At 46.7% G+C, this 23709-nt stretch overlaps 2 protein-coding genes across 2 annotated transcripts; one reads left to right on the forward strand and one right to left on the reverse strand.

The window, feature by feature from the left end:
• The first annotated feature begins 1207 nt into the window (after positions 1 to 1207).
• On the forward strand, positions 1208 to 5965 carry LOC101529860 (T-cell surface glycoprotein CD3 delta chain). Its single transcript, XM_004585120.4, has 5 exons — positions 1208 to 1397; positions 4426 to 4641; positions 5088 to 5219; positions 5538 to 5581; positions 5818 to 5965. The coding sequence occupies exons 1-5, from the start codon at positions 1343 to 1345 to the stop codon at positions 5881 to 5883; spliced, it is 513 nt and encodes a 170-aa protein (XP_004585177.2). The 5' UTR covers positions 1208 to 1342; the 3' UTR covers positions 5884 to 5965.
• An 8076-nt stretch (positions 5966 to 14041) lies between these two features.
• LOC101521312 (T-cell surface glycoprotein CD3 epsilon chain) lies at positions 14042 to 17531 on the reverse strand. Its single transcript, XM_012926920.2, has 4 exons — positions 17171 to 17531; positions 16273 to 16440; positions 15448 to 15494; positions 14042 to 14610 (listed from the first exon to the last, which is right to left on the reverse strand). The coding sequence occupies exons 1-4, from the start codon at positions 17256 to 17258 to the stop codon at positions 14554 to 14556; spliced, it is 360 nt and encodes a 119-aa protein (XP_012782374.2). The 5' UTR covers positions 17259 to 17531; the 3' UTR covers positions 14042 to 14553.
• Between the last annotated feature and the right edge of the window lie 6178 nt (positions 17532 to 23709).

Here is a 23709-nt window from a genome sequence, read left to right on the forward strand (position 1 = left end):
TGGAGTTTCAGACAGAAAGGGAGAGAAAGTGAGAGAGAGGGGTCTTTCATCCACTGGTTCACTCCCCAAATAGCTGCAACAGCTGTGGTTAGGTCAGATTAAAGCCAGGAGCTGTGGGCTTCAACTGAGTCTCTCATGTGATGTGTAGGCCCAAATGTTTGGTCTGTCTTCTTCTGCTTTTCCCAGGACATTAGCAGGGAGTTACGTAGGAAGTGGAGCAGCTAGGAATCAAATCAATGCCCATGAGGGATGCCAGTGATCAGGCAGCAGCTCAACCCTGTTCTACCACCATGCTGGCCCAGCTAGCTCTTATTGAACACATACTCTGTGTTAGGCACCACTCAATTTGTTCAATTCCTTCTATTGATAGTGGGTGAATGAAGTTTTGAAAACTTCAACTGACTCAAGTCTCTCAGCCTGAGAGTACTAGGGCCATTATTCAACTCTCTGGCTAGAGATGGGAGGACACTAAAGCCTGGCCTCCTCCTGACCAGAACCTGCTAGAACTGGGGTGTCAGGCAGCTCAGTCAGGGGTCATAACAAAGACTGGGAATAGGAGAAGGCACCCAGGAGTTATATGGCTCATGCAACTGGACCCACTGTTTCCTAGGAGAGATTGGATGGGAGGCCATTTTTTTTTTTAAAGATTGATTTATTTTTATTGCAAAGTCAGATATACAGAGAGGAGGAAAGACAGAGTGGAAGATCTTCCATCTAATGATTCACTCTCCAAGTGACTGCAACGGCCGGTGCTGTGCCGATCCGAAGCCAAAAGCCAGCAGCCTCCCCCGGGTCTCTCATGTGGTTGCAGGGTCCCAAGGCTTTTGGGCCATTTTCCACTGCTTTCCCAGGCCACAAGCAGGGAGCTGGATGGGAAGTGGGGCTACCAGGATTAGAACCGGTGTCCATATGGAATCCCGGTGCATGTAAGATGAGGACTTTAGCTGCTAGGCCACGGCGCCAGGCCTGGGGGGCCATTTTTCAGGTGGTGAGCAAATGTCACATTATCATTGTCATTAGGGACTCAGAAATGCTTTCCAAAGATCCCAAATCCCTTTTCACTTCCAAAAAGTCCATAGTCTCTGCTCTCCCTTCAGCTCCCTCCCTGCCAACCCCCGCCCCCCAGTAAAAGAGCCGCAGGCACCTGCTTCCTGCCTGCCCCGCCCTAGCCTACCCCTGCCTCACAGCCTCTATCACTGTGGCAGACAGCAGAGAAGCCGGCAGCTTCCAGCCCCTCCCCCACTGTCTTCTTGTTCGTCAGCCAGTTGGGGAGAGCAGCTCTCTGCCTGGCTTATGGTTCTGGGGCCTAGCTTGCTCTCTGCTGGATGAATTCCCCTGGAAGATGGAACATGGCGGGCTTCTGGCTGGCTTGGTACTCTTTGTCCTTCTTTCTCAAGGTACATAAGGCTTCTCCGGGGAGAGAATGAGAGGGGCAAAAACCATGTGAAGTTGGTTTTATAGCTCTAGCTGAAATTCATCACGCACAACCTGAGGTGTTAGGAGAGCTAGGCTGGGATGTAGGGCAGGGTTGGGGAGACTGATTCCATCTGGGAACATAAATTGAGTTTGATACCTCTCCAAGACCTTAGTTAGGGAGTTGAAGGAAAAGGTTCACTGTGTGTGTGTGTGTGTGTGTGTGCCTGAGCTGAGGCCTGGATACGGAAGCAGAGCTCCATGCACTGCTATGTGTAGGGCCCATGGCCTCTGGGTTGGAACTTTTGGCCATTGGAGCTATTGTGTTGCCACTCAGAACCATGCGTCAGTGCTCAGGAACGGTTTAAAAGAAAAGTGATCGTTAGGTGGAGTAGGAGGGAGGGTAGGTTATTGCATGGTCAGTAGGATGCCAACTCATAGTAGTTTGCCTAACTTTAAAACTGGAAGTACTGTGTCCCAGGAACCTCCTCAGCTCAGACAAATTAGGTCATATGATCACCCTAATAATCGGTTTCCCAGGACACACAGGATCTCCACTGGAAACAGATCCCGAGGAAGCCGTGGCTGCAGAGTGTGGGGACATTTGCTGTACTCAGACGCTCCCTGGGTCCCCAGCTGTATACTTACAAATGACTTCAGAGCCATGGGTGACAGCTGTTTTGGGTCTCTCTAGAGGACCCTCTTGTATTCAACCTGGCAATGATGCTTAGGGAAAAGGGGATTGGAGGCGTTGAATCCAGCACCTCTGTGGGCTGTGCAGGTGTACCCAGGCTGTGAAGGCAATTCAGTGGGTCTGGAAGGTGCTGTGCCTTTCAACTTGACTGTGTGTGAAGGTTCAAGAATAGATTAAAAAAAGAAGAAGAAGAAATAATTGTTCTTACCCTCTTCTTAAACAGGGTTAGGGCAACAAAAGTCCCTTCCTTGGGTTCCCCAAACTCCTTCTAGAGCACTGGGCTGTTACCTCCTACCAGCTTCTCCCAACCCCCAAGCACCACTGGCCCTGGAGGGGAGGATGCAGTCCCAAGAGTGCTGCTTTGTTGGAAGTTGTTTGGTGCGATGAGGAGTGGGGGTGTTGCAGGTGGCTAGGAAGCAGAATCACTAGTTTTCTTGGGGAAAAATGTGGACATTTCCACTCAAGTAACATTCTCCTGCCTTTTCATATCTTTTGTTACTTCAACTGTGTCTACTACCCTTTTACTTTTTAAAAATTTAATTTATTTTGGAAGTTAGAATCACAGAGAGGAGGGGGGAGGGAGAGAAAGAGAGATCTTCTGGCTAAAGACTCATTGCCCAGATAGCCTTAATGGTCTTAACATCCAGCACTGGGCCACAGGATAGGGCCAGGAACCGAGTTTCATTCAAGTCTCCAACATGGATGCAGGAGCCCAAGGACTGGGACTATCTTCTGTTGCTTATCTCAGGCCATTAACAGGGAACTGGATCACAACTGGAGCAGCTGGGACATGGACTAGTGCCTAGAGGGGATGCCAGTGTCACAGCAAGTGTCTTTATCTGCTGTGTCACAGTGCTGCCCCCACAGCTTCTATTCAGTGGTCTGAACCCATTTTCAAGAAGATTCTTAGGTCATCCCAGTTTCATGGTTCTCTTTCTCTTTTTAAAAAAGATTGATTTATTTTTATTGGAAAGTCAGATATATAGAGAGGAGGAGAGACAGAGAAGAAGGTCTTCCTTCTGCCAATTCACTCCCCAAGTGGCTGCAATAGTCGGAGCTGAGCCGATCTGAAGTCAGGAGCATGGTGCTTCTTCCGGGTCTCACACACAGATGCAGGGACTCAAGGCTTTGGGTCATCCTTGACCGCCTTCCCAGGCCACAAACAGGGAGCTGGATGGGAAGCAGGGCTGCCAGGACAAGAACCAGTGCCTATATGGGACACTCGGTGCATGCAAGATGAGGACCTTAGCTGCTAGGCTAGCATGTCAGGCACCCCCTCTCTTAAACGTTTATTTATTTTTGGGCCTGGTGCAGGCCAAATAAAATAAAATAAAAATCAATAAATCTTTAAAAAGATAAATCCAATAAAAATAAATAAACCTTATAAAAAGACTTGAAAATGAATGTTGTAGTTAATGGAGCAAGGAGAGACAAAAAAAGATTTTTTTCATCTACTGGTTCACTCCACAAATGGCTACAATGACCAGAGATGAACTGATCCAAAGGAGCTAGGAACTTCCTCTGGGTCTTCCACGTGGGTTCAGATTTCTAAGGATTTGGACCATCCTTTGCTGCTTTCCCAGTCTATAAGAAGGGACCTGGATAGAAAATGGGCCTGGTGTGATATCCTAGTGGCTAAATTCCTTGTCTTGCATGCACTGGGATCCCATATGGGCACTGATTTGTATCCCAGCCACTCCACTTCCCTTCTAGCTCTCTCCCTGTGGTCTGGGAAAGCAGTAAAGGATGGCCTAAAGCCATGGGACCCTCTGTCTGTGTGGGAGATTTGGAAGACGCTCCTGGCTCCTGATTGGATTAGCTTAGCTTCGGCCATTGCAGCCGCTTGGGGAGTGAACTAGCAGATAAAAGAGCTTTCTCTTTATCTCTCCTCCTCTCTGTAGATCTGATTTTCCAATATAATTAATTAATTAATTAATTAAATCTTAAAATAAAAAGAAGGAAAGAAAAGAAAATGGAGCACCTGGGACAAACTGGTGCCCACATGGGCATGCTGGTGCCTGCAGTTGTAGGATTAGCCTGTTGAGTCACAGTGCTGGCCCCAGTGGCTCTCTCTTTAGTGTCAGATCCCTCAAGACTTGTTCTTCTCTTGCTCTGCATCCCTAGCAAAGCATGGGGAGCCTCCTGAAGCCTTTCTCTTGTAACTTTTGTCCCTCTTTGTCTCTGAAGCCATCAACTGTCGTAGGTTGGAAAAATGGTGCTTCTTAGCAGAAACTCCAGCAGAATGGAGGTTTGGTGTGGACCTGAGACTTGTCTTCAACTCTGCTGTTTTCTTTCTTTCTTTTTTTTTTTTCCCTTAGTGTGTTCCTTCAAGATAAATGTTGAGGAAATGGAAGACAGTGTATTTTTGCTTTGCAATACCAGTTTCAATCAGATTGAGGGAACAGAGGGAACACTGATGGAAGACAATAAAAGACTGAACTTGGGAAAACGCATCTTGGACCCACGAGGAAAATATTCATGTAGACAAGATGATCCAGCCAGCGACGGCTATATCTTGCAAGTGTACTATCGAAGTATGTGCCTCTGGGACCCTTTGGTTTAGAAAAGGAGGGGCAGCTGGATGTGGGAACTTTGCGACTGGAGTGGACTTTGGTGAATCCACCTGCTCTGTTTGTAAACTGGGATCCTTCTTGTAATAGCATGATTTGGGTTTGGGGTGGTGGGGTTCAGAATGAGAGAAAGAGTAGGGGTCTTGGTTGGGATAGAGATTTGGCCCACTGCCTCATTTAAGGTCCCACAAAATGAAGGGAGTCTCTTAGCTCTGCCCTGGTGGTCCTTGGATGACGCATGGAGGTGGAAGGAGCCAGGCTGTCAGCAGGCCTTTGTCCCATTTCTTATTGAAGGTTGAGTGTTGGCATGCGAGATCCCAGGGCTGCCCTAGGATGCAGACATGATTCCCCAACCTTGAAAAACCTCTGCATCTCCTCTCTTTCTACTTCCCTCACACCCCCGGCCACAGTGTGCCAGAACTGTGTGGAGCTGGACTCGGCCACCCTGGCTGGCATCATCATCACTGATATCATTGCCACCCTGCTCCTCGCTCTGGGAGTCTACTGCTTTTCTGGACATGAGACTGGAAGGATCTCTGGGAGTGAGTAGAGGGACTGATTCTCTGTGCTTAAGCCAATGAGCTCACACATCAGTCAAGGAAAGGGGTTGGTAGTAGAGTCAGTTTCACGTGGGAGTCACTTTCGCAATCCCCTAGAGATAGCCCCGACTGGTTGTTGAAAGAATTCAAGTCCATGTTGCTCATGCAGGCTTCTCAGAGGGTAGAGTGAGTGGGTGGGTAGTTGTGTGTGTGTGTGTGTGTGTGTGTGTGTGATAGTCACAGCCCCCCCTGCTTTGTGTAGGGGTCTCATTGTCCCAGCTTCCTACTCCCTTGGTGACTCTTTATCCTTGGTTCTTCCAGCTGCAGACACTCAAACTCTATTGAGCAATGACCAGCTCTATCAGGTGAGCCCCAAGGGGAGGGAGGGAGGCAAGCCTGGGAGGAGGAGTGAGTACGGAGAGGGAGGCTGACGCTGGGTGTGTTTTGTGTGTGTGTGTGTGCATGTGTGAAGGGTCCCAGTAAGGGCTTCATTCTTGTGGGTGTTCTGAAGATCGGGTGTGAATGCTCACTCCTGGGGGTGTGCTGGGCTCTCCCCAGCAGGATTCTGAGCCTGTCTCTCTGTTTCCCCTTCATGTCTCAGCCCCTTCGAGATCGGGATGATGCTCAGTACAGCCGTATTGGAGGAAACTGGCCTCGGAACAAATGACTCCCAGATTGGTGCCTTTTGAAGATGTCATTCATCAACTTTTCCTCATTGCTCAGGCAATAAAGATGTCCTCTTTCATTCAGTGGCTGAATAGCTTTTTGAGGCTTCTGGGCAGGGGATGGGAATCATCCTGGTGTGTCTGGGACCTTGTCTCCCTGCCCACCTATGCCCTTCCTTCACCTCTTGCTTTCCTGTGCTTCATGTGTACCACTGTGATGGGCGGCAGTGACTGGTCTGCCTCACCACATTTTGCTGCTTGTTGACTCCAGCTCCTAGCCACGGCCCTAGTAGCTGAGGATGGGCTGCTGTGTTCTGGAGCTCAGCCACACGGAATTTTCCATGACATCATGAGCGGGGGTGGCAGAGACATGAAGGAGCCCTGGGGCTCACTTCTCACCAAACTTCAGAGGGGAGGATGTGTGTAATAGAGTCCTCTGCTAAGGGACTGCCTTAGCTTGTGACCCCAGTGTTGCATAGTTATCACCAGCTGTGTATGTGTGGGTGTCTCAGCCTCAGTCCCCTCAGTACCTCTTTTCCTCTGTGCAGAGGGTATCATTTGGGCTGGTACCATGGCACAACAAGTTAAACCTTTGTCTATTGTGCCAGCATCCCATATGAAAACCAGTTTGAGTCCTGACTGCTCCACTTCTGATCCAGCTCCCTGCTAACATGTTGGGAAATCAATGGAAGATGGACCAAATGCTCGGACCCTTGCCAACCACATGGGAGACATGAATGGCATTCCAGACTCCCAACTTCAGCTTGGCACAGCCCTGGGCATTGCAGCCATCTGGGGCGTGAACCAGCCAATGGAAGATCTCTCTCTTTTTGCTTCTCTTTTACTCTATAACTTGTTGCAAGTCCACCAAATCTATCCCAGAAATGAGTTGGAGGCAGACTCTTAGAAGCTCAGGAGTCTTCATTCACTGGATGGCGCTGACTGGTGGACTGTCCTATTGCACCATGCAAGGAAGAGGGTTGCAGCTGTGTGCAGCTGTGTTCAGGGGATCTTAGGCAATGATCAGCTAGCTAAGAGAGTACTGGCATATGATGGGGAGCATTTGATCAACCAAGCTTACATCAGTGCACAACACAAATTATCCTATCATCATGCACTTTTAAACTATCCAGTCAGAAAAAGTCACATCCCACAAGAGAACCAGGTAATACTATTTACAAAAAACAATTTGGGGCAATCAGTTATAGCCTGAACTATAAAAGAAAAGCAAGAGCTCATTCTGGAATGAGATACCATCTTGTGATAAGCACTGTGATAGGCTTTCCAAGAACCCAAGGTTATGGCAAAGGTCAGGTTATGGTCATGTCCCAGAAGTGTTTCAATGTTTCAGTCTAGCCTTACTGATGCCATTTTCTATTATCTGGGCTGTCACATAACTCTTCCTTTCAAATCAGTCAATCAACAAATCTTTAAAAAGAGAGCACAAGTTTATCTTTTTTCCCTGGCACCCAAGTCTACCCTGTCCCTGCCTGCTGTATGAAAATCTGGAATCAGAAATCCTGTGATTAAAACACATTGCCCTTTACCACCTGTTTAGAAAGCTGAGCACAGGGCTGGGAGGAGGTGAGGGCGTGATCTGATAAGTATCATCTCCAGCCAGTGGGTTGATGGTGGCTCTGCCTTTGGGAGTCTGAGAGATGTATTAAAAATATAGGTATCTATGGGGTCTGGTGCAGAATTCTCTCCTCTTCTGAGCACCTTGGTCTTGTTTTCTCTTAAGATCTTCAATTGGTGGAAGCCCACTCACAGTAAGGAGGATTATCTGACTCAGAGTTTACTGATTTGGGCCCAGTGAGATGGCTCCACAATCCCATATGGGTGCTAGTTTATGTACCGCCTGCTCTGCTTCCCATCTAGCTCCCTGCTTGTGGCCTAGAAAGCAGTCGAGGACGGGCCTAAAGCCTTGGGATCCTGCACCCATGTGGTAGACCCAGAAGAAGCACCTGTCAACTCTGACCCTGGCATCCATTTGGGATCAGTGGATGGAAGATCTTCTGTATCTCTTTCCCTCTATAACTCTGTCAAATAAAAATAAGTAAATCTTTTTTTAAGTCCACTGATTTAAATATTAATCTCATCTGATGCCCAGTATGATGGTTCAAAAGGCTAATCCTCTGCTTTGCAATGCCAGCATCCTATAGGGGCACCATTTTGTGTCCTGGTGGCTCCACTTCAAACCCAGCTCCCTGATTATGGCCTGGGAAAGCAGTGGAGGTTTTCCTCTGCTGGTTTGTTGCCCAATTGCCTGCAATGACCAGGAGTGGGCCAGTCTGAAGCCAGGAGCCTGGAAGTCCATCTGGGTATTCCAAGTGAATTGCAGGCACCCAAGCACTTAAGTCGATTTCCCTGAGGCATTAGCAGGTTGCTGGATGGAAAGGGAAGAGGAAGCATTAGCAGGTTGCTGGATGGAAAGGGGAGAGGCTGACACTCTGAGCATCCTAGGCTGGGGATACACTTGCTTCTTCACACAATCAACCTCTGCTGATGCTCCTTGAGCCAGGAGGTCATAGGGATACTTTCCAACATTGTGTGAAAGCCACTCTTTCTCCTCCTCTAGTTCTTCCAGGTAATCTCTCCTTTGGCCTCCTGTAGTTTGTCAATAGGTACAATCACTGCTAAGATTTGAGGGGATTAATCATGAAGGAAGTCCTCTTCAGATATCTGGAGTTTTCTCTGTGTGCACATCTCACCTCTCTCATACTTTATCTTATAAACTATAGAAACTGTGCCCTTCTTGCATGTGAGCTAGATCAGGGAAAAGCCAGGCTTGGTTGATTGTCCCTACTGGTGCAAGCATAAATCAGGATGGGTGAGGGTCGGGCTTTACTGCAGCATCAGATGGCAGATGCTGGCACTGGGGACTAATTCTGACAAGTTGAACTGCAGAACCACCTGGAAAGTGCATGATCCAGGAGTGGGCCCAGAAGGGAAATAGTGGGCACCTCCCTCTTGGGAGAGCATGAAAATCAGGACTGGGGCAGAACTGGCTGGACAGAACAGCACCCACCAGCATGTGCATGAGCTGGATAATGGAGCTGGTTGGGTTGAACTAGGCTTCAATGCCTGTTGACATGTATGAGAACTGAATGGGATGTGGGACAGACTGGACTAGTCTGCTGTACATACTGGAAAGGATGGGAACCAGGGCAGGGGGTGGGTCTGGTAGGGTAAATAGGGGGTCACTCTGACTAGGCTGCAGCTCTCACTGGTTTGTGTGAGGGCTGAGTGTGTGCTGGGCAGAATCAGGCTGGACTGCAACACCCATTCGTTCATGAGGAAGACAGGACTGGAAATAGAACCAACCTAGCAATTGCAATCATCAGCTGATTGGGGCGACAGACTGTGTTGGACCCTGTACTGGTAAGCACACAAGAATCAGGTCTGGGATCACCTCAGACAAGTTTCTTTGGGAATGTCCCCAATTGAACTGCCAGACTCAGAACCCCAACCATGAAGCGAAGTGCAGGTTCTGTCATCTGACCACGGAATGCTAGTGTCAGAGCTGAGTCTCCTCAACAGGCTCAGACGGACCAGTGGGCAGCATACCCAGGTGCATATGGAGGATATGGTAGTCCATCAGAACCTGCAGGAGACACCTGGTACCACAACAGAGGATGAAGGGCAGAACAAATCAATCTACTACCCCAGCCATGTGTTAGTGGTGCAAATCAGGGTAACAGAGACTCTAAGGTAGATTATGTCAACCAGTGGATTCTGAAGCAATTTCATCATGCTTGGAATGGCAAGATTGGTAGCAATTCAAATCTGTTGAATTAGCAGAACCACTTGAGCAGGACCCTTGGAGCATGCCCCACACTGGGGACCTGGGATGGTTGGGAGGCTGGGTGGGTCTTCTCCCTTTAACTCCTCCTTTACCCCAGATACAGGGAAAAAAAATGGAAACAATAGTCTTACCCATTTTCCTGTAGCCCTTGACCCTTTTTGCCCTAATCAACTATGTAAATATTGTCAAAATGAAGTAATTAAAAAAAAGAGAGAAAAAGAAACTGTGCCCTTCCATCTCTGTTTTTTCCCCTCCTACAGGTACTAGGTTCCCCGCTATACACCATGGCCTGAAATTTCTTCCTAGGTAGTAAGTTGGAGCTAACTGGCTCAGTTCCCTTGCTTTTGTCCTATTTTTCATTTTTGTCTGGTATCCAAAATCTTAGGAACTGTTGTTTGAATCTGTTTTACATCTTGTTTTGATTCCTTCCGGCAGAGTTTATGGAGCAGGTATGAGCTAATGCAGGGGCAGGGTGGTGGTGGGAGCTCCCAGGAAGGGTGAGAAGAACAGTGAGAGAAGTGAGGAGGAGGAAGAGGTGGTGCCATGGAAATGAACTGCCAGCCTTCCTCGTACCCTCAAGAGGTCTATTTTTTTTAATATGTATTTTATTATACTATTTATGTATCTGAGGTGAAGGGGGATATTGAGGGAGAATCCCCACCCAGTCTCCCACCCGCCCAAAGTCCCGGATGTGGGGCATGCTCTGAGATACTTGCTCAAGTGGTCTTAATAGTCAAGAGGTCTATTTTTGCAAGGCTCAGGCGGTGCCTTCTGGAACCAGTGAGAAGGAGAGTGCTGGGGCCTGTGTGGAAGTTTCTGGAAGGGTGGAGAAGGAAGCCAGAATATGAAGGGGTGAACTTGGAAGGGAAGGGAGGAAGTTGACCTAGCTAGCAAAGGCTTCTCTAGCTGGAGAGGACAGAGAACACTGTACAAGTATCTGGGCAGGGATGGCAGCTCATTTGGTACTGTAGCAGAGGAAGGAGAACAGAACAAATTGGACAACTACCACTGCCAAACAATGACAGCAAAAATTCTCAGTGAATGGAGACTTGAGGTTGACTATGTCAGCCAGTGGACATTGAGAGGGCTGCATCATCCTTGGATTGGTGAAATCAACAGCATTTCTGAACTATCCAAACCACTTGGGCCAAACCCTCGGAATATGCACATATCAGGACCCTGGGTTAATATCAGGTGGCAATTCCTCATCCCTGGATACTGGGACATTTGGAAAGTCATGTGTGGCTTCCCCCATTATTTCTCCCTTTCCCCCAGAAACAAGAAGAAATAGAAAATTTGGAAACCATGAGTTCATCAACTTTTCCCTAATCCTTGTTCCTTCTCATCCTGATCAACCATGTAATCATTATAAAACTGAAACAATTATTTAAAAAAAAAAAAAAAGAAGTACCTGGGCAGGAGGCTAGCAGGGTCACAGGAGAGAGCTTTTGTTAGCACAGGATGGAAGCATTGATGGGCAAGGATGGAGACAAAAGATACAATCCTGGGGCTGGCACAGTGGCTCAGTAGGACAATCCTCCACCTGCAAATGCCAGCATCACATATAGATGCCAGTTCGTGTCCCGGCTGCTCCACTTCCTCTCCAGTTCCCTGCTTGTGGCTGGGAAAGCAGTGGAGGATAGCCCAAGGCCTTGGGCCATGCACCTATGTGGGAGACCCAGAAAAAGTTCCTTGTTTGAAGCCAGGATCGGCTCAGTTCTGGCCATTGCGGCCACTTGGGGAGTGAACCAATGGATAGAAGATTTTTTTCTGTCTCTGCTCCTCTCTGTAAATCTGCCTTTTAAATAAAATAAAAACATAGATGTTAAAAAAAAAGGTGGGGGAACAAACCTGGGGGATGAGAATGGTAAACCCATGAGACCCTGGAACATGTGAGCAGGGTTGAGGAGGATTGGGGTTTGAAGTAATGTCCAATTTTTGGACTGGAAGAGAATATGAGAAAGCAGGTGAAAGGCTGGCCATGTGCCCTAGGGGTAGCTCTTTTTCTCTATGAAGCTGGAGTGACCTTCATGTGCTTGGGGCATATAGGGCAGGGACTGGGTGGACGCCCAGGAAAAGCCAGGGAGATGTAGCACAGCCACACAGGAGGATGGAAGAGACAGCTGAGCAGGGATGGAGAAGAGGACGGCCAGCCTCTGTGTTGGTGTGGCTTGGCACCACCAAGGTCCGAGTCTGGAGTTTGCAAACCTTCTGTGCTCACAGTATCTCAACAAGGCAAAAGTGGACGTTTGTGGAGAAGGCAAATTGAAGGACTCGAGTTTGGATTCCAGAAGCCTCAGTTCCTTATATTGTTGCAAGTCAGTGTGAATCTGCAACATGGCTCAGTGGTGCGCCAGGAACTGAGTGGCTACTGAAGCAAAGTACAGGTCTGCAGAGAGCAGGAACTCGTCAAGAGCCAGTTCCCTTCTTCCCTGCAGTGGATTGACTGCTCTTGGAGTTGCTTGCCTGCCTTCAGAGCTTTGCTCACACCCTCCTCTCCAGTTGTCTTTTTCTCCTTCCCCTTCAAGTTGTCTACCTTTCTCCTGCAAGATCTAGCTCAAATCTCTCCCGATGGGCTTCTCCCACTTCCTTAAGTCCCCCCTGCATCTGGAGCACTCCCTGCAGCTGAATCACATCACTATTCTTGTCTATGTGGCTCTGCTAGTAATTACAAGCCCCTTAGCCTTTTAGCCTTGAACCTTGTGTTATTTGCCACATGAATAATAAGGAAAGCACCTCTTTTAAAAGACTTATTTATTCTTATCAGAAAGGCAGGTTTTACAGAGAGAGAAGGAGAAAAGAGAGATGTCTTCCAAGTAGCCACAATGGCCAGAGTTGAACCAGTCCAAAGCTGGGAACCAGGAGCTTCTTCCTAGTCTTTTATGTGGATGGAGGGCTCTGGGACTTGGGCCGTCCTCTGCTGCTTTCCCAGGCCATAAGCAGAGAGCTGGATTGGAAATGGAGCAGCAAGAACTAGAACCAGCGTCCATATGGGATGCTGGTGCTTATAGGTGCAGGTGGAGGCTTAGGTCGCTATGCCACTGCCTGGGTTCCCCAAGGAGAGCACTCCTTGAAGGAGTACTGAGGTAATTAATTAATTACAACCTTTTAAGTTAGAACATTGAAATACACAGTTTGTGATCCTGGTCACTGCCAGATAGCTGCAGTTGGACAGCCTTGGCCCCTCACTATTGTGTGCTGTGGGCAAATGAATTACCTTGCATGAACCTCCTGTCCTTATCTGTAAGATGGGATGACAACATCCACCTTGTGGAGTCATCATAAAAAGCATGTCAAGTGCTAAATATGATTTCCAGGGCATAGTAAACATTCAATAAATGTTAGCTATTTTATCTGTGTCCCACTGAGCCAGGCCTCTCCGTGACTGGGTACAATCAAATTATACCCAGAACAAAAACTGCCACCCCATGCCAACCTGCTGATGATGAGTGGCATCACTGCCCCTCTTGGGCAAGTGTGTTGAGATGCTTAGAGGGAGAGAAGGGGGCACTTCAACAGGGACCAGCCAACAGAAGCTGGGGCTCCAAGGCCAAAGCCAAGCAAGTGTGTGTTGCATGCAGAGGGAGCCAATCACCGATGGCTTTTGCGTGGTGGTCACACAGAAATAGCCGTGTGGTCAGCAGGCAGGGTTCTGAGCACAGAGAGGGAGGGAAGGGAACTCACTGTTGCAAGCTGGGCTAAAAGAACCTCTCGTTGTCTGGGTTCCTGTGGCCTGCAGTCTTGACAGCTGGGTGTGCACTGTGGGAGGCTGAGAAGCAAGCTCTCTCACATTGGTCCCTGGTTACTGCCGCTCTCTCCCTCCCAGTTCACAGCCCACATCCTGTGCTGCCTAACCGCAGCCCTGTCTCTGGCTGGCAGGCAGCTGCCTCCCAGGGTGCAGAGCGTGGGCTGTCCCAGAGCACTTTCTTCCCACACTTCCCGCCAACCCAACTTAGGAGGGACCCAGCGCCCTTTCCTGGCAGTTTTCTGAAAGCTGTGTCCCATCCTCAACCCCTTTACACCCCTACCCTAACCTTCTGGTATCTTCACTTGCTTTCATGGCCTCAGTTTGTCCTAGCCATCCATTTTCTGATTTGATCACCCCATTAGGGACCTACCATTTTCTGCCACCTTTGCTGTTTTCCTCTAAGAGAAAATAACATTCTCCTCTCTCTCTCTCTCTCTCCTGACTCCAAATTCTCCAAACAAAATTTCACATATTCACATCAGCTGTGAACAGCTAGTGCTTGTACTGGATGAACAGCCATGAGTGTAATCAAAGATAGCAAGGATCTGAGCTGTGTTAGGAAGCAAGGTAGACTCGGAGACCTTCCAGAAAAGAGGGACAGCAACTCTTTGAGTCAAAGACACTTTATTTTTCTTTTGCTCAGAGGAGTCGGGGCACCAGTGACCATGACAGGAAGGTTAATCAGGGTTGGCCATGGACAAGGAGCTTTGGATGGGGCAGGACTGTGGCCCATATTTACCAGGTCCATCCCTGGGAGAGTTGCAAAAAGAAAGCTGGAAAAATAGGAAGAGAGATGGAATAGTTAGGGGCAGAGGGCAACTCATACACAGCAGAAGGAGGGAGCTGAAGGCAGATGCAACATGGGAGGGGGAGGGAGAGTGAGTAACAGAAATGAAAGAACCAATGGCAGGCCAGGTGCAGGGGGCAAGGCTAGTGGTGATGTCTCCAAGGACAAGGAAACAGCAAATCCCAGGATCAGACACCAGTAAGAAGGTGGGTAGTGGGCAGCTGGGCACTAGGCCACAGGACTTCATCACCAGGTTGAGGAACATTTTTCTTGGGGGCTCCGAGGCTTGCCAAGGCTAGGACTAGCAGGGGAGTCAGCAATTCCTGGAGCTGTCAGATGCCTCTCTGGTTTAAACCAGCATACAGGTCCCGCTGGCCTTTCCGGATGGGCTGGAGGTGGAATAGAAAGGGATTGGTCAGTAGGGTTTGAGAGGAAGTAGTTCTGAAGAAAGAAAAGGCACTGAAGATCCGTGGAAAGAACTTTGGAGCTGGCAGGTAGGCTCAAGTTCTAACTTGGCATGGAATGACAGAAACTCGGAGTTGATTGCCTCCTTTTGCGAACCTTGGCTTTCCTATCTCAAAAAATGCGACTTTAAATACCCACCTGTTAGATTTAAACATGTCCATTTAAGTGAAAGTAAACACCACCTGTTTGGCTGGTGCTCTGTAAATATTTGTTGAGTTTATGCAGGTGTGATATTCAAAATATTCAACAACAGCCAGAGCACACACTCCAACCAACCAGAACAATCCCCAGTGGTACACCCCCATGCCAGGCATTAACTCTAGTTAGCAGGGCAAGAGGCAGTTGGTGGGGGAAGCGTTGGATCCTGTGACAGAAGGTGGGGTCAGGAGAAACTTAAGACTGTTTACCAGGGAAAGATTTTCATATTTTAGGAACTGGTTTTTCTGTACAAGTGCATGCTGGTGGAATATCAGCATGGAACTGATTCACGCTGATGGTATTCCTTGTGGCTGAATTCAGGTCAATGAGTAAAACAAAGAAAGAAGAGTGTGTCTCTGCCTTAACTTCTGCTGCCCCAACCCTTCGCACTCCCTCCCCACAAGGCTGCAGAACCCAGCAGGCTTTGAAAGGGTCCTGCTGTCCCCCACGAAAGAGGCAGAGATGGCGCAGGCTGTGCTGTCCTGTTTCCTTTTGCCTTAGAGAAGCCTCCCACCCCCGTGCCCCTCCCCCACCTTCTCTCCACCGTCTCCCTCCCCTGTTACCTCGTAGTCAGGGTTGGGAACAGGGGGTGGTCGCTCCTTGTTTTGTCCTGCAGAAGAGGGAGGGAGAGAACACGCATTTCCATGGGGGGGTGGGGAAGGGAATGGAACCTGCTGCACTGTCCAGGACTCAGGGTCACAACCCGTCTGCTCTTTCCTCTCCTTCTTCTGCCCACCCAGCTGTCCTTCCTCCCCTCTCTAAGGATGCCCGCATAATTTACACCACTTGGCGACTTTCCTCTGCCTGAAATCCTGCTGTTTCTTTCCAATAAAAAAGGGACAGGAAAAGGCAGAAAGACACTAACTTCTCTCTTCTCACAACTTGGAAAATAGAATCTAATCCATTTATTTATTGATTTAAAAAAATTCAATTTGAAAGTAGAGAGAAAGACATGAACAGGGGGTTTCTATCTGTTATTTCACTCCCCAGATACCTACAATGGGTAGGAATTTAATTTTTTAAAAAAGATATTTAGAAAACAGAGAGACAGAGACAGAGGGTGACAGAGACACTGGCAGATTATTTTCCAAATGCCTGAAACAACCCAAAGCTGGGAGCCAGATACTCACTCTGGCTCTACCACAAGGCTGGCAGGGACCTATGGTAGTCAAGGATTACATTAGGAGGCTGGATCAGAAACAGAGCTGAGGGACCAGTTTGATGACTCAAGTAGCTGATGTTCCACATTCAAGTGCAACTACTCTATATAAACAACTATTCTATAGAAGCTATTTGAACTTAGCCATGGACTCGCTGCCTGTCAGTGCCCTATGCTGGATGTGCCTCTTGGTAAGAATTTCTTCCAACCCAACTCTGTAAGGTCTCACCTCTGGGCCTGCCACCAGCAGCTGCTGCTCGTGTCACAGGCTTGGCCTTGGCCTTCCTGTTCTTGCTCCAGTAATAGACCAGCACCAGCAAGCCAAGAGTGACACAGACATCAACTACGACAACTGAGGCCACTGTCATGAGATCCAGCTCCATGCAGTTCTCACACACTGTTCAGGGAGAAGGGCAGAAAGAGGAGAAGAAATTACAGGAAAGCAAAGCCCCAGCATGCTGGAGATGAGAAAGGAACAAGCGTAGATGATTCTGCTCTTCAACTCTGACATGCTTGCCACATTTTGAATCTCTCCATTACAATAATCAGAACAAGAAGCAATGGAGTGGTTACGGATAGACGCACTAGACTCCAACAGTCCTAGGTTCAAGTCCCAGCTCTGTTACTCACTAGCTCTAAGAATTATGAGATATGTTTTTACTTCCATTTCCTCATCTACAAAGCTTGCAAAGCAAATAGTGTTTCACTGGTGTTTGGGGAAAGGAATACATGAAAAACAACACTCCCTGACAAGTAAGTTTCATACCAGTGCTTGACAATTCAGCTCTCAATAAACATTATCTAGCATCATTATATGTATACCTTAGATTCTGACATCCTATTGTAGTGGCTTGGCATCTCTTTTGCAAGTTCGCCAGAAGAACAGATCTCGGGATCAAACAAAAGATAAACCCCCTGTTGGTGCCTTGTGATTCTGGGTGTGACATCCTGCAATTTTGGAAGTTGCTGTGTGTGAGATCAACTGCTGGCCAGGTTCACACAGACAGCTCTGTATGGTTATTAAGTCTGTGTTCCAGAAAATGTTGATGCCATATGGCACAAGTTGGATTAAAGGAAGCCCTTAGGAAGCCTTTTGGAAGTGGTCCTCCTTAGAGGATGTACGTTACCTCTTGCTCTCAGGTAGAGATGAAAGCTCTTCTGCTGTGCAACGCAGGTGTACAATCCGCTATCCTCCATTTCTGAAAAGTTATCCATGGATAATTCTAGGCCATCAGTTGATTTTTCCTTATCATTCTTTTTCCATACTATGTTGTCAGTGTCAGGCTCCAGAGGGCATGTCAGTACCACTCTTTTTCCGGAGATGGAGACTTTAAATGCTGAGCAGTGTGAGAGAAGATAAAAGGAATGGGTGTGAGAAACCAGGCAGATCAGGCAAATTAGTGACAAAAAGACCAACCAAATACTGAAAGTCACCTGTCATCCCAATTTTGGATTTCCTCAACAGATGGGGCTCTACTGGCTGGAGGGGGTGGAAAAGGGAAGCCAGGAAGGCTTCAGGGTTTAACCACCATCAGGAAGGGTGGATGGTGGTGAGAAACAAAACAAGGGCTGCAGTGGGAATCTATTGTTAGGAACACTTCAGTTCTTTCTCTACTACCTACCAAACTGTATCCCCAGAGAGAGCATCAAGAAAAAACCAATGAACTCACATTTTTCTGCCAAAGAACCTGAAAATGATAAGAGGAAACACTGATGAGAAAATAAAGCTGGTTTTTGTGTATCTTATTTTTTTAAAAAATAAAATGTATTTACTCTATTTGAAAGAGTTACAGAGAGAGGCAGGAAGAGACAGGGAGGGAGAGATCTTGGATCCACTGGTTCACTTCCCAAGTGACCAGGGCAGAGCCAGGCTGAGGTCAGGAACCAGGGATGCTGGCATCACAGGCAGTGGCTTAAAATGCTGTGTCACAGTGCCACTCCCTCCAGAAATGTTTGAGTCTAGTATTTTACATTAGGCAAAATGACATTCTATGTAGATACAAAATGATGCAATGATAAAGAGCCCCACATCTTCTAAAGGTTTTATTTGCAAGGGAGAGAGTGAGAACAAGAAAGAGAGAGAGAGAGAAAGATCCTATCCCATGGTTCCTTTCCAAATGCCTGCAACAGCTGGAACTGGGCCAGCTGAAGTCAGGAACTGGAAACTCCATCCACCTGGGTGGCACAAACCGCTGTCCTTGAGCCATCACTGTTGTCTGTCTTGGGTCTGCATTAGCAAGAATGCCAAAGTTAGGAGCCAGAGTTCAGGTACTCAAGTTAAGGACTTACATATATGGTGGGATAAGTTAGAATTTTAGTGTCATCTCTGTTCATTCTCATGTAGACTTTTCCATTGTCAGGTTATACTTCATATGCCAGAATTTCACATTCTGGAACAGATGTCTTATTCTGTGGAAAGATGTGCCAATCTTTCTTATTTTATCTTCCTTCTTAAGTCGTTCTAGCAGTGCCCTGTATTTTTGTGCTTATAGATTTAAATAGTGTGAAGCCATCTCAATAACATGCGTTTACCAGACAGAAGGAATTCAGGTGCACTGAAGTCATGTGACTAAGTAGCTGATAACTTCTGCAGTCTGGGGAGAATTAGCTTCTTTATATGACTTTTGGCATTGTTCATTCTTTAATTAATAGCACCTGCTGAGTTGGTATAATCATCCTTGTTGTGCTATGTGTATAATTAAAGGAAAATATGAGGAAACTTCTAAGAGTTCATGGAAAAATGCATCTACAAGGCAAAATCATTCTGGTACAAAATACATAGCTTTCTCACAGTATACATTTTCATGAAATTTTTGAAGTCTCTTGAATTGCATGAATGTCCTTTTTCTTTTTGCACCAAAATAAACTTCTCCCTAACTGCCATTTTCCACAAGTTTGAAGGAGCCCCAAATGCTAATAAAAGAAAGAATGCTCTTGATTTTTTTTAAATTTCCTTTGCAATGTTTTAAAAAAGTTAGCGGTAATTGTACATGTTTGCAAACCTTTCAATACACAAATGACATGGGTGCTGATCAACACTTTATGGCTAGAGCCTTGAAGTGTCTTTCATTCATACAAAATATACCAGGTTATTGTGGGCTGTCATCTCCCCCACTGTGCTGTTAACATGGAGAACTAGGACACAGTGTCCTGTTAGGTGAGTGTCCTCCTGAAAGAGCACAATTTTGATTCCTGGTTTACCTAGTTCTCATGAATTGGAAATTCTTTTCGGCATCAGAGTCCTTTATAACAGATCAAACATCTTTCTTCTTATTTCATATACTTTTCCTTGTTAGCAATTAGATTGAGCATAACAATACACAGTTGATATTATGGTGACTTTCACATAGCTTTTAAATCCTGATGTTTCTTAGAAACACAACATGAATTTGACGTCATCAATAAAACCCAAGTAAAAAGACCTACTCTACTTGGTATGCTTGTTTGAAAAGAAAATGAAAAGAGAATTGCTACAGGATGAACTCAGTAGCAGAGCTGAGACACGCTCATACAAGAGCCTACAGGTTTATGCTTAGCACAGGTGGGCTCATGGACATGCTACCCACAGCTAAAGACAACATCTCTCAATGGTTAAGAACACAAACTTCAGTCTCCCATCAATCTATATACCTCTGTGGTGGAAGGCTTTATTTTCTTTCTTTTTTTTTTTTTTTAAAATTTGCTTATTTTTATTGGAAAGTCAGATATACAGAGAGGAAGATCTCCGTCTGCTGATTAACTCCTCAAGTGGCCGCAGTGACTGGAACTGAGCTGATCCAAAGCCAGGAGCCCGAGGGGCTTCTTCCGGGTCTCCCAAGTGGGTGCAGGATCCCAAGGCTTTCGTCCGTCCTCTACTGCTTTCTCAGGCCACAAGCAGGGAGCTGAATGGGAAGTGGGGCTACTGAGATTAGAACCGGTCCCCATATGGGGTTGTGGCTTGTGCAAGACGAGGACTTTAGCCACTAGGCCACTGTGCTGGGCCCGGATTTTATTTTCTAAGTCTTGGTTTCTATCTGTAGAATAGGAATATCAGAACTATTAAAGAAGGGAATTCAAATAAAATATTTAGGACAAAGATGCCCTTCCTAGCAGTTAAAATGCACGTGTTCCACTTTGTAGTACTGGGTTCAAGTCCCAGCTCTGGTTCTTGATTCCAGCTCTCTGCTGATGCAGACTCTGCGAAGCAGTAAAGATGACTCGGGTACATGGGTTTCTGCCACCCACATGGGAGATTTGGTTTGAGTTCCTGAATTCCAGCTTCCGGCTTGATGCAACCCCCGTTGTTGTGGGCATTTGGGGAGTGAAGTGGAAGGAGTTTGTACTCACTTGCTCTCTGCCTCTTATAAATAAACAAATAAATAAATAAATATCCTCTCTTAATATAATTTCTCTCTATATTAGGAAAATACATAAAACATATATGTAGGGCAACACCTAGAACAGAGATGCCCAATAAACTTTACTGCTCATTATCTATAATCAATGTGCTTTCCATATAATGATAGCTAGATTTCACCAGTGCTTTGTTACTTGTTCAGTTCCCAGAACAACCATACACCCCAGGCACCATTATTATTTCCATTTTACACATGGTGATGCTATGGCACAGCGATGTCCAACTAGAAATGCCAAGAAGTAGGGAGGTGAGCCAAGATTCAAGCATGCCCACCTAATGTCAGAGACAGTGAATCTCACATTATGTAGCTTTATCTCCCAGGCCTAAAATAGTCTTCTTCCCTAAAATACAAGCTCATCCTTTTTTTTTTTAAAAGAGATTCATTTATCTTACTTGAAAGTTAGCGTGAGAGTGAGAGAGAGAAAGAGAGGCAGAGACAGAGAGTAAGATCTTCCATCTGCTGGTTCACTCCCCAGATGGCTATAATGGCTAGACCTGGGTCAGTCCAAAGCTGAAAACCAGGATCTTCTGAGTCTCCCATATGGGTGCAGGGGTCCAAGAGCTTGGGTCAGCCTCTGCTGCTTTTCCAGGCTACCAGCATGGAGCTGGATCAGAAGTGGAGCAGATACATTCATTTCTTCATGTGAAAATATTCACTGAGGAAGTCAACATTATGGTACAGTGAGTTAGGTTATTGCCTGCAGTGACGGCATCCCATGTAGGTGGGGGTTCAAATCATGGCTACTCCAGTTCTATCCAGCTCTTTGCTAACATGCCTTGTAAAGCAATAAATATGTCCAGGGCCAAGGCAACCATGTAGGAGACCTGGATGAAGCTCCTGGCTGCTGGCTTTGGTTTGACCCAGCCCTAGCTGTTGTGCCCATCTGGGGAGTGGATGATCTCTTTCCTTCTTTGCCAGCCTGTGTCAAACAAATAAGTCTTTAAAAAGGATTGATTGGTGTGCAAGATACAGTGCTAAGTAAATAAGACACTGTTTTTTATCTTCCAGGATCTCATTTTTTAAAATGCGTATGATAGGAACTGATATTGTGGTGCAGTGTAAGCTGCTGTTTGGGATGCTTGCATTTGTATTAAAGAGCCTGGTTGGAGTCTGAATGCTCTGCTTCCAATCCAGCTTCCTCTAAAGTCCCTGGGAAGCAGATGATGGCTCAAGTACTTGGATTCCTAGATGGAGTTCTGGATTCCCAACTTTGGCCTGGATCAGCCTTGACTATTGTGATCAACTGGGGAGTGAATCAATGAGTGGAAGATCTTTCCTTTTTTTTCCTCTGTTACTCTGCCTTTATATATATAATTTAATACATATTTTTTATTTGAAAGGAAGAGTGACAGAGAGGTCTTCCACTTGCTGGTTCACTTCCCAAATGGGGCTGGGCTAGACCAAAGCCAAGAAACAGGAATTTTATCTGAGTCTTCCATGTGGATGCATGGACTAAGGCCTTGGGCCATCCTCTGATGCTGTCCCAGGTGCATCAGCAGGGAACTAGATCAGAAGTGGAGCAGCCAGGACTGGTACTCACATGGAATTCTGACACTGCAGATAATGGCTTAACCCAGTGCGCCACAGTGCTGGCCACTGTCACTCTGTCTTTAAATAAATAATTAAATAAACTTTTAAAAAGTGCTTGGTAGTTCCAACCCACACACACGCCCCTGTTTTTACCTGACATCACACTCAGGGATACATGCATGCATAGCAATAATCAGATCTGACGGCTAGCAACAGATGCAGGCACATCTCATGTAGGAAATTGCTTTCCTTCTAGCAGTTCTGGTTCTCCATGTTCTTTGACTGTAAGTATCCTCTATTACTTTTGTTCCACATTTGCAAAGAGATTGTATGGAGTGAAAATGCTCTTACCAGTGTCTCCATCACCTGAAAAAGAAATGATAGGAAGCCATTAATGATGCTCCTCTTGGTGGCCAGCATCACACCTTGCTCCCACCACTTGCAACTTGTCCCTCAAATGTCAGAAAAATATGGATCTTAGAGTCCCCAAGCCGTGTCAGGTCTTACATCTCACGTTAATTATCAGATGGCTACTTACAAACATAGTTCTTACCGACAGATCAAATTAGTCAGTGCCACTGACGCAGACATGCGGTGGTTGACTACTTTCTTTCTTTCTTTTTTAGATTTATTTATTTTTATTTGAAAGGCAGATTTTACAGAGAGGAGAGACAGAGAGAAAGATCTTCCATCCACTCGTTCACTCCCCAAATGGCCGTAACAGTCAGAACTGAGCTCATCTGAAGCCAGGAGCCAGGAGCCAGATTTTTCCGGGTCTCCTACTTGGGTGAAGGCTCCCAAGGACTTGGGCCATTTTCTATTGCTTTCTCAGGCCACAATCAGGGAGTTGGGTGGGAAATGGAGCAGCTGGGACAGGAACCAGCACTCATATAAGATGCTGGCGCTTAGAGGTGGAGAATTAACAAGTTGAGCCAATGCGCCGGCCCTGTGGTTATCTTTAATACAACACTGGTTGTCTTAGTTTAGAGGAGCTGGTTGAATAGACAGATTTCCGTTACTGGGACACTCCTGACACTCCTATGATTGATAATGGCTGGGGGCTGGTGTTCTGACACAACAGGTTGAGCAGCTGCCTACAATGCTGGCATCCCAGATGAGCTCTGATTTAAGTCCTGGCTGCTCCACCTTTCATCCAGGACCCCTACTAATGTGCCCAGGAAAGCAGCGGAGGATGGTTCAACTGCTTGGTACCCTGGCACCCATGTGGGAGATCCAGTGCAGTTTCTGGCTCCTGGCTTTGGCCTGGATCATGCCTGGATGATATGGCCATTTGGGGAATGAAGCATCAGATGGGAGATCTCTTTGTCTCTCACTCTCTGTCTCTACCTGTCCATATAACTCTGCTTTTCAGTAAAATAAATATATATTTTTTTAAGTAAGAAAGTGAGTGCAGGCAAGGCTGATGTCTTTCTATGCATGTGCCTGTACATAGACAAGCCTGAGTACACACATCCAGACCATTTGGATGATGCTGAGTGTTGCCCCAGGCTTATTCCACATAACCTTGCACACATATTTTGGCCTCACGTTCTCTCGCAAAATCTTGTATCCACTATAACATGCCAGCAAGTGAAAACTTGGCACTTTCTATCTGATGAACAGTCTTTTCTTGTGAATCACAGTTTCCTGGGATCTCTGTATTTCCCTCTTCTGTGTAGAGCCATCTGTAAACTCACGCAGGGCAGGCAAAGGAGGAGATGATGGAATGGGGGGCCCAC

The sequence above is a fragment of the Ochotona princeps genome, chromosome 4 (assembly GCF_030435755.1).
Source record: "Ochotona princeps isolate mOchPri1 chromosome 4, mOchPri1.hap1, whole genome shotgun sequence".
Lineage (NCBI taxonomy): Eukaryota > Metazoa > Chordata > Mammalia > Lagomorpha > Ochotonidae > Ochotona > Ochotona princeps.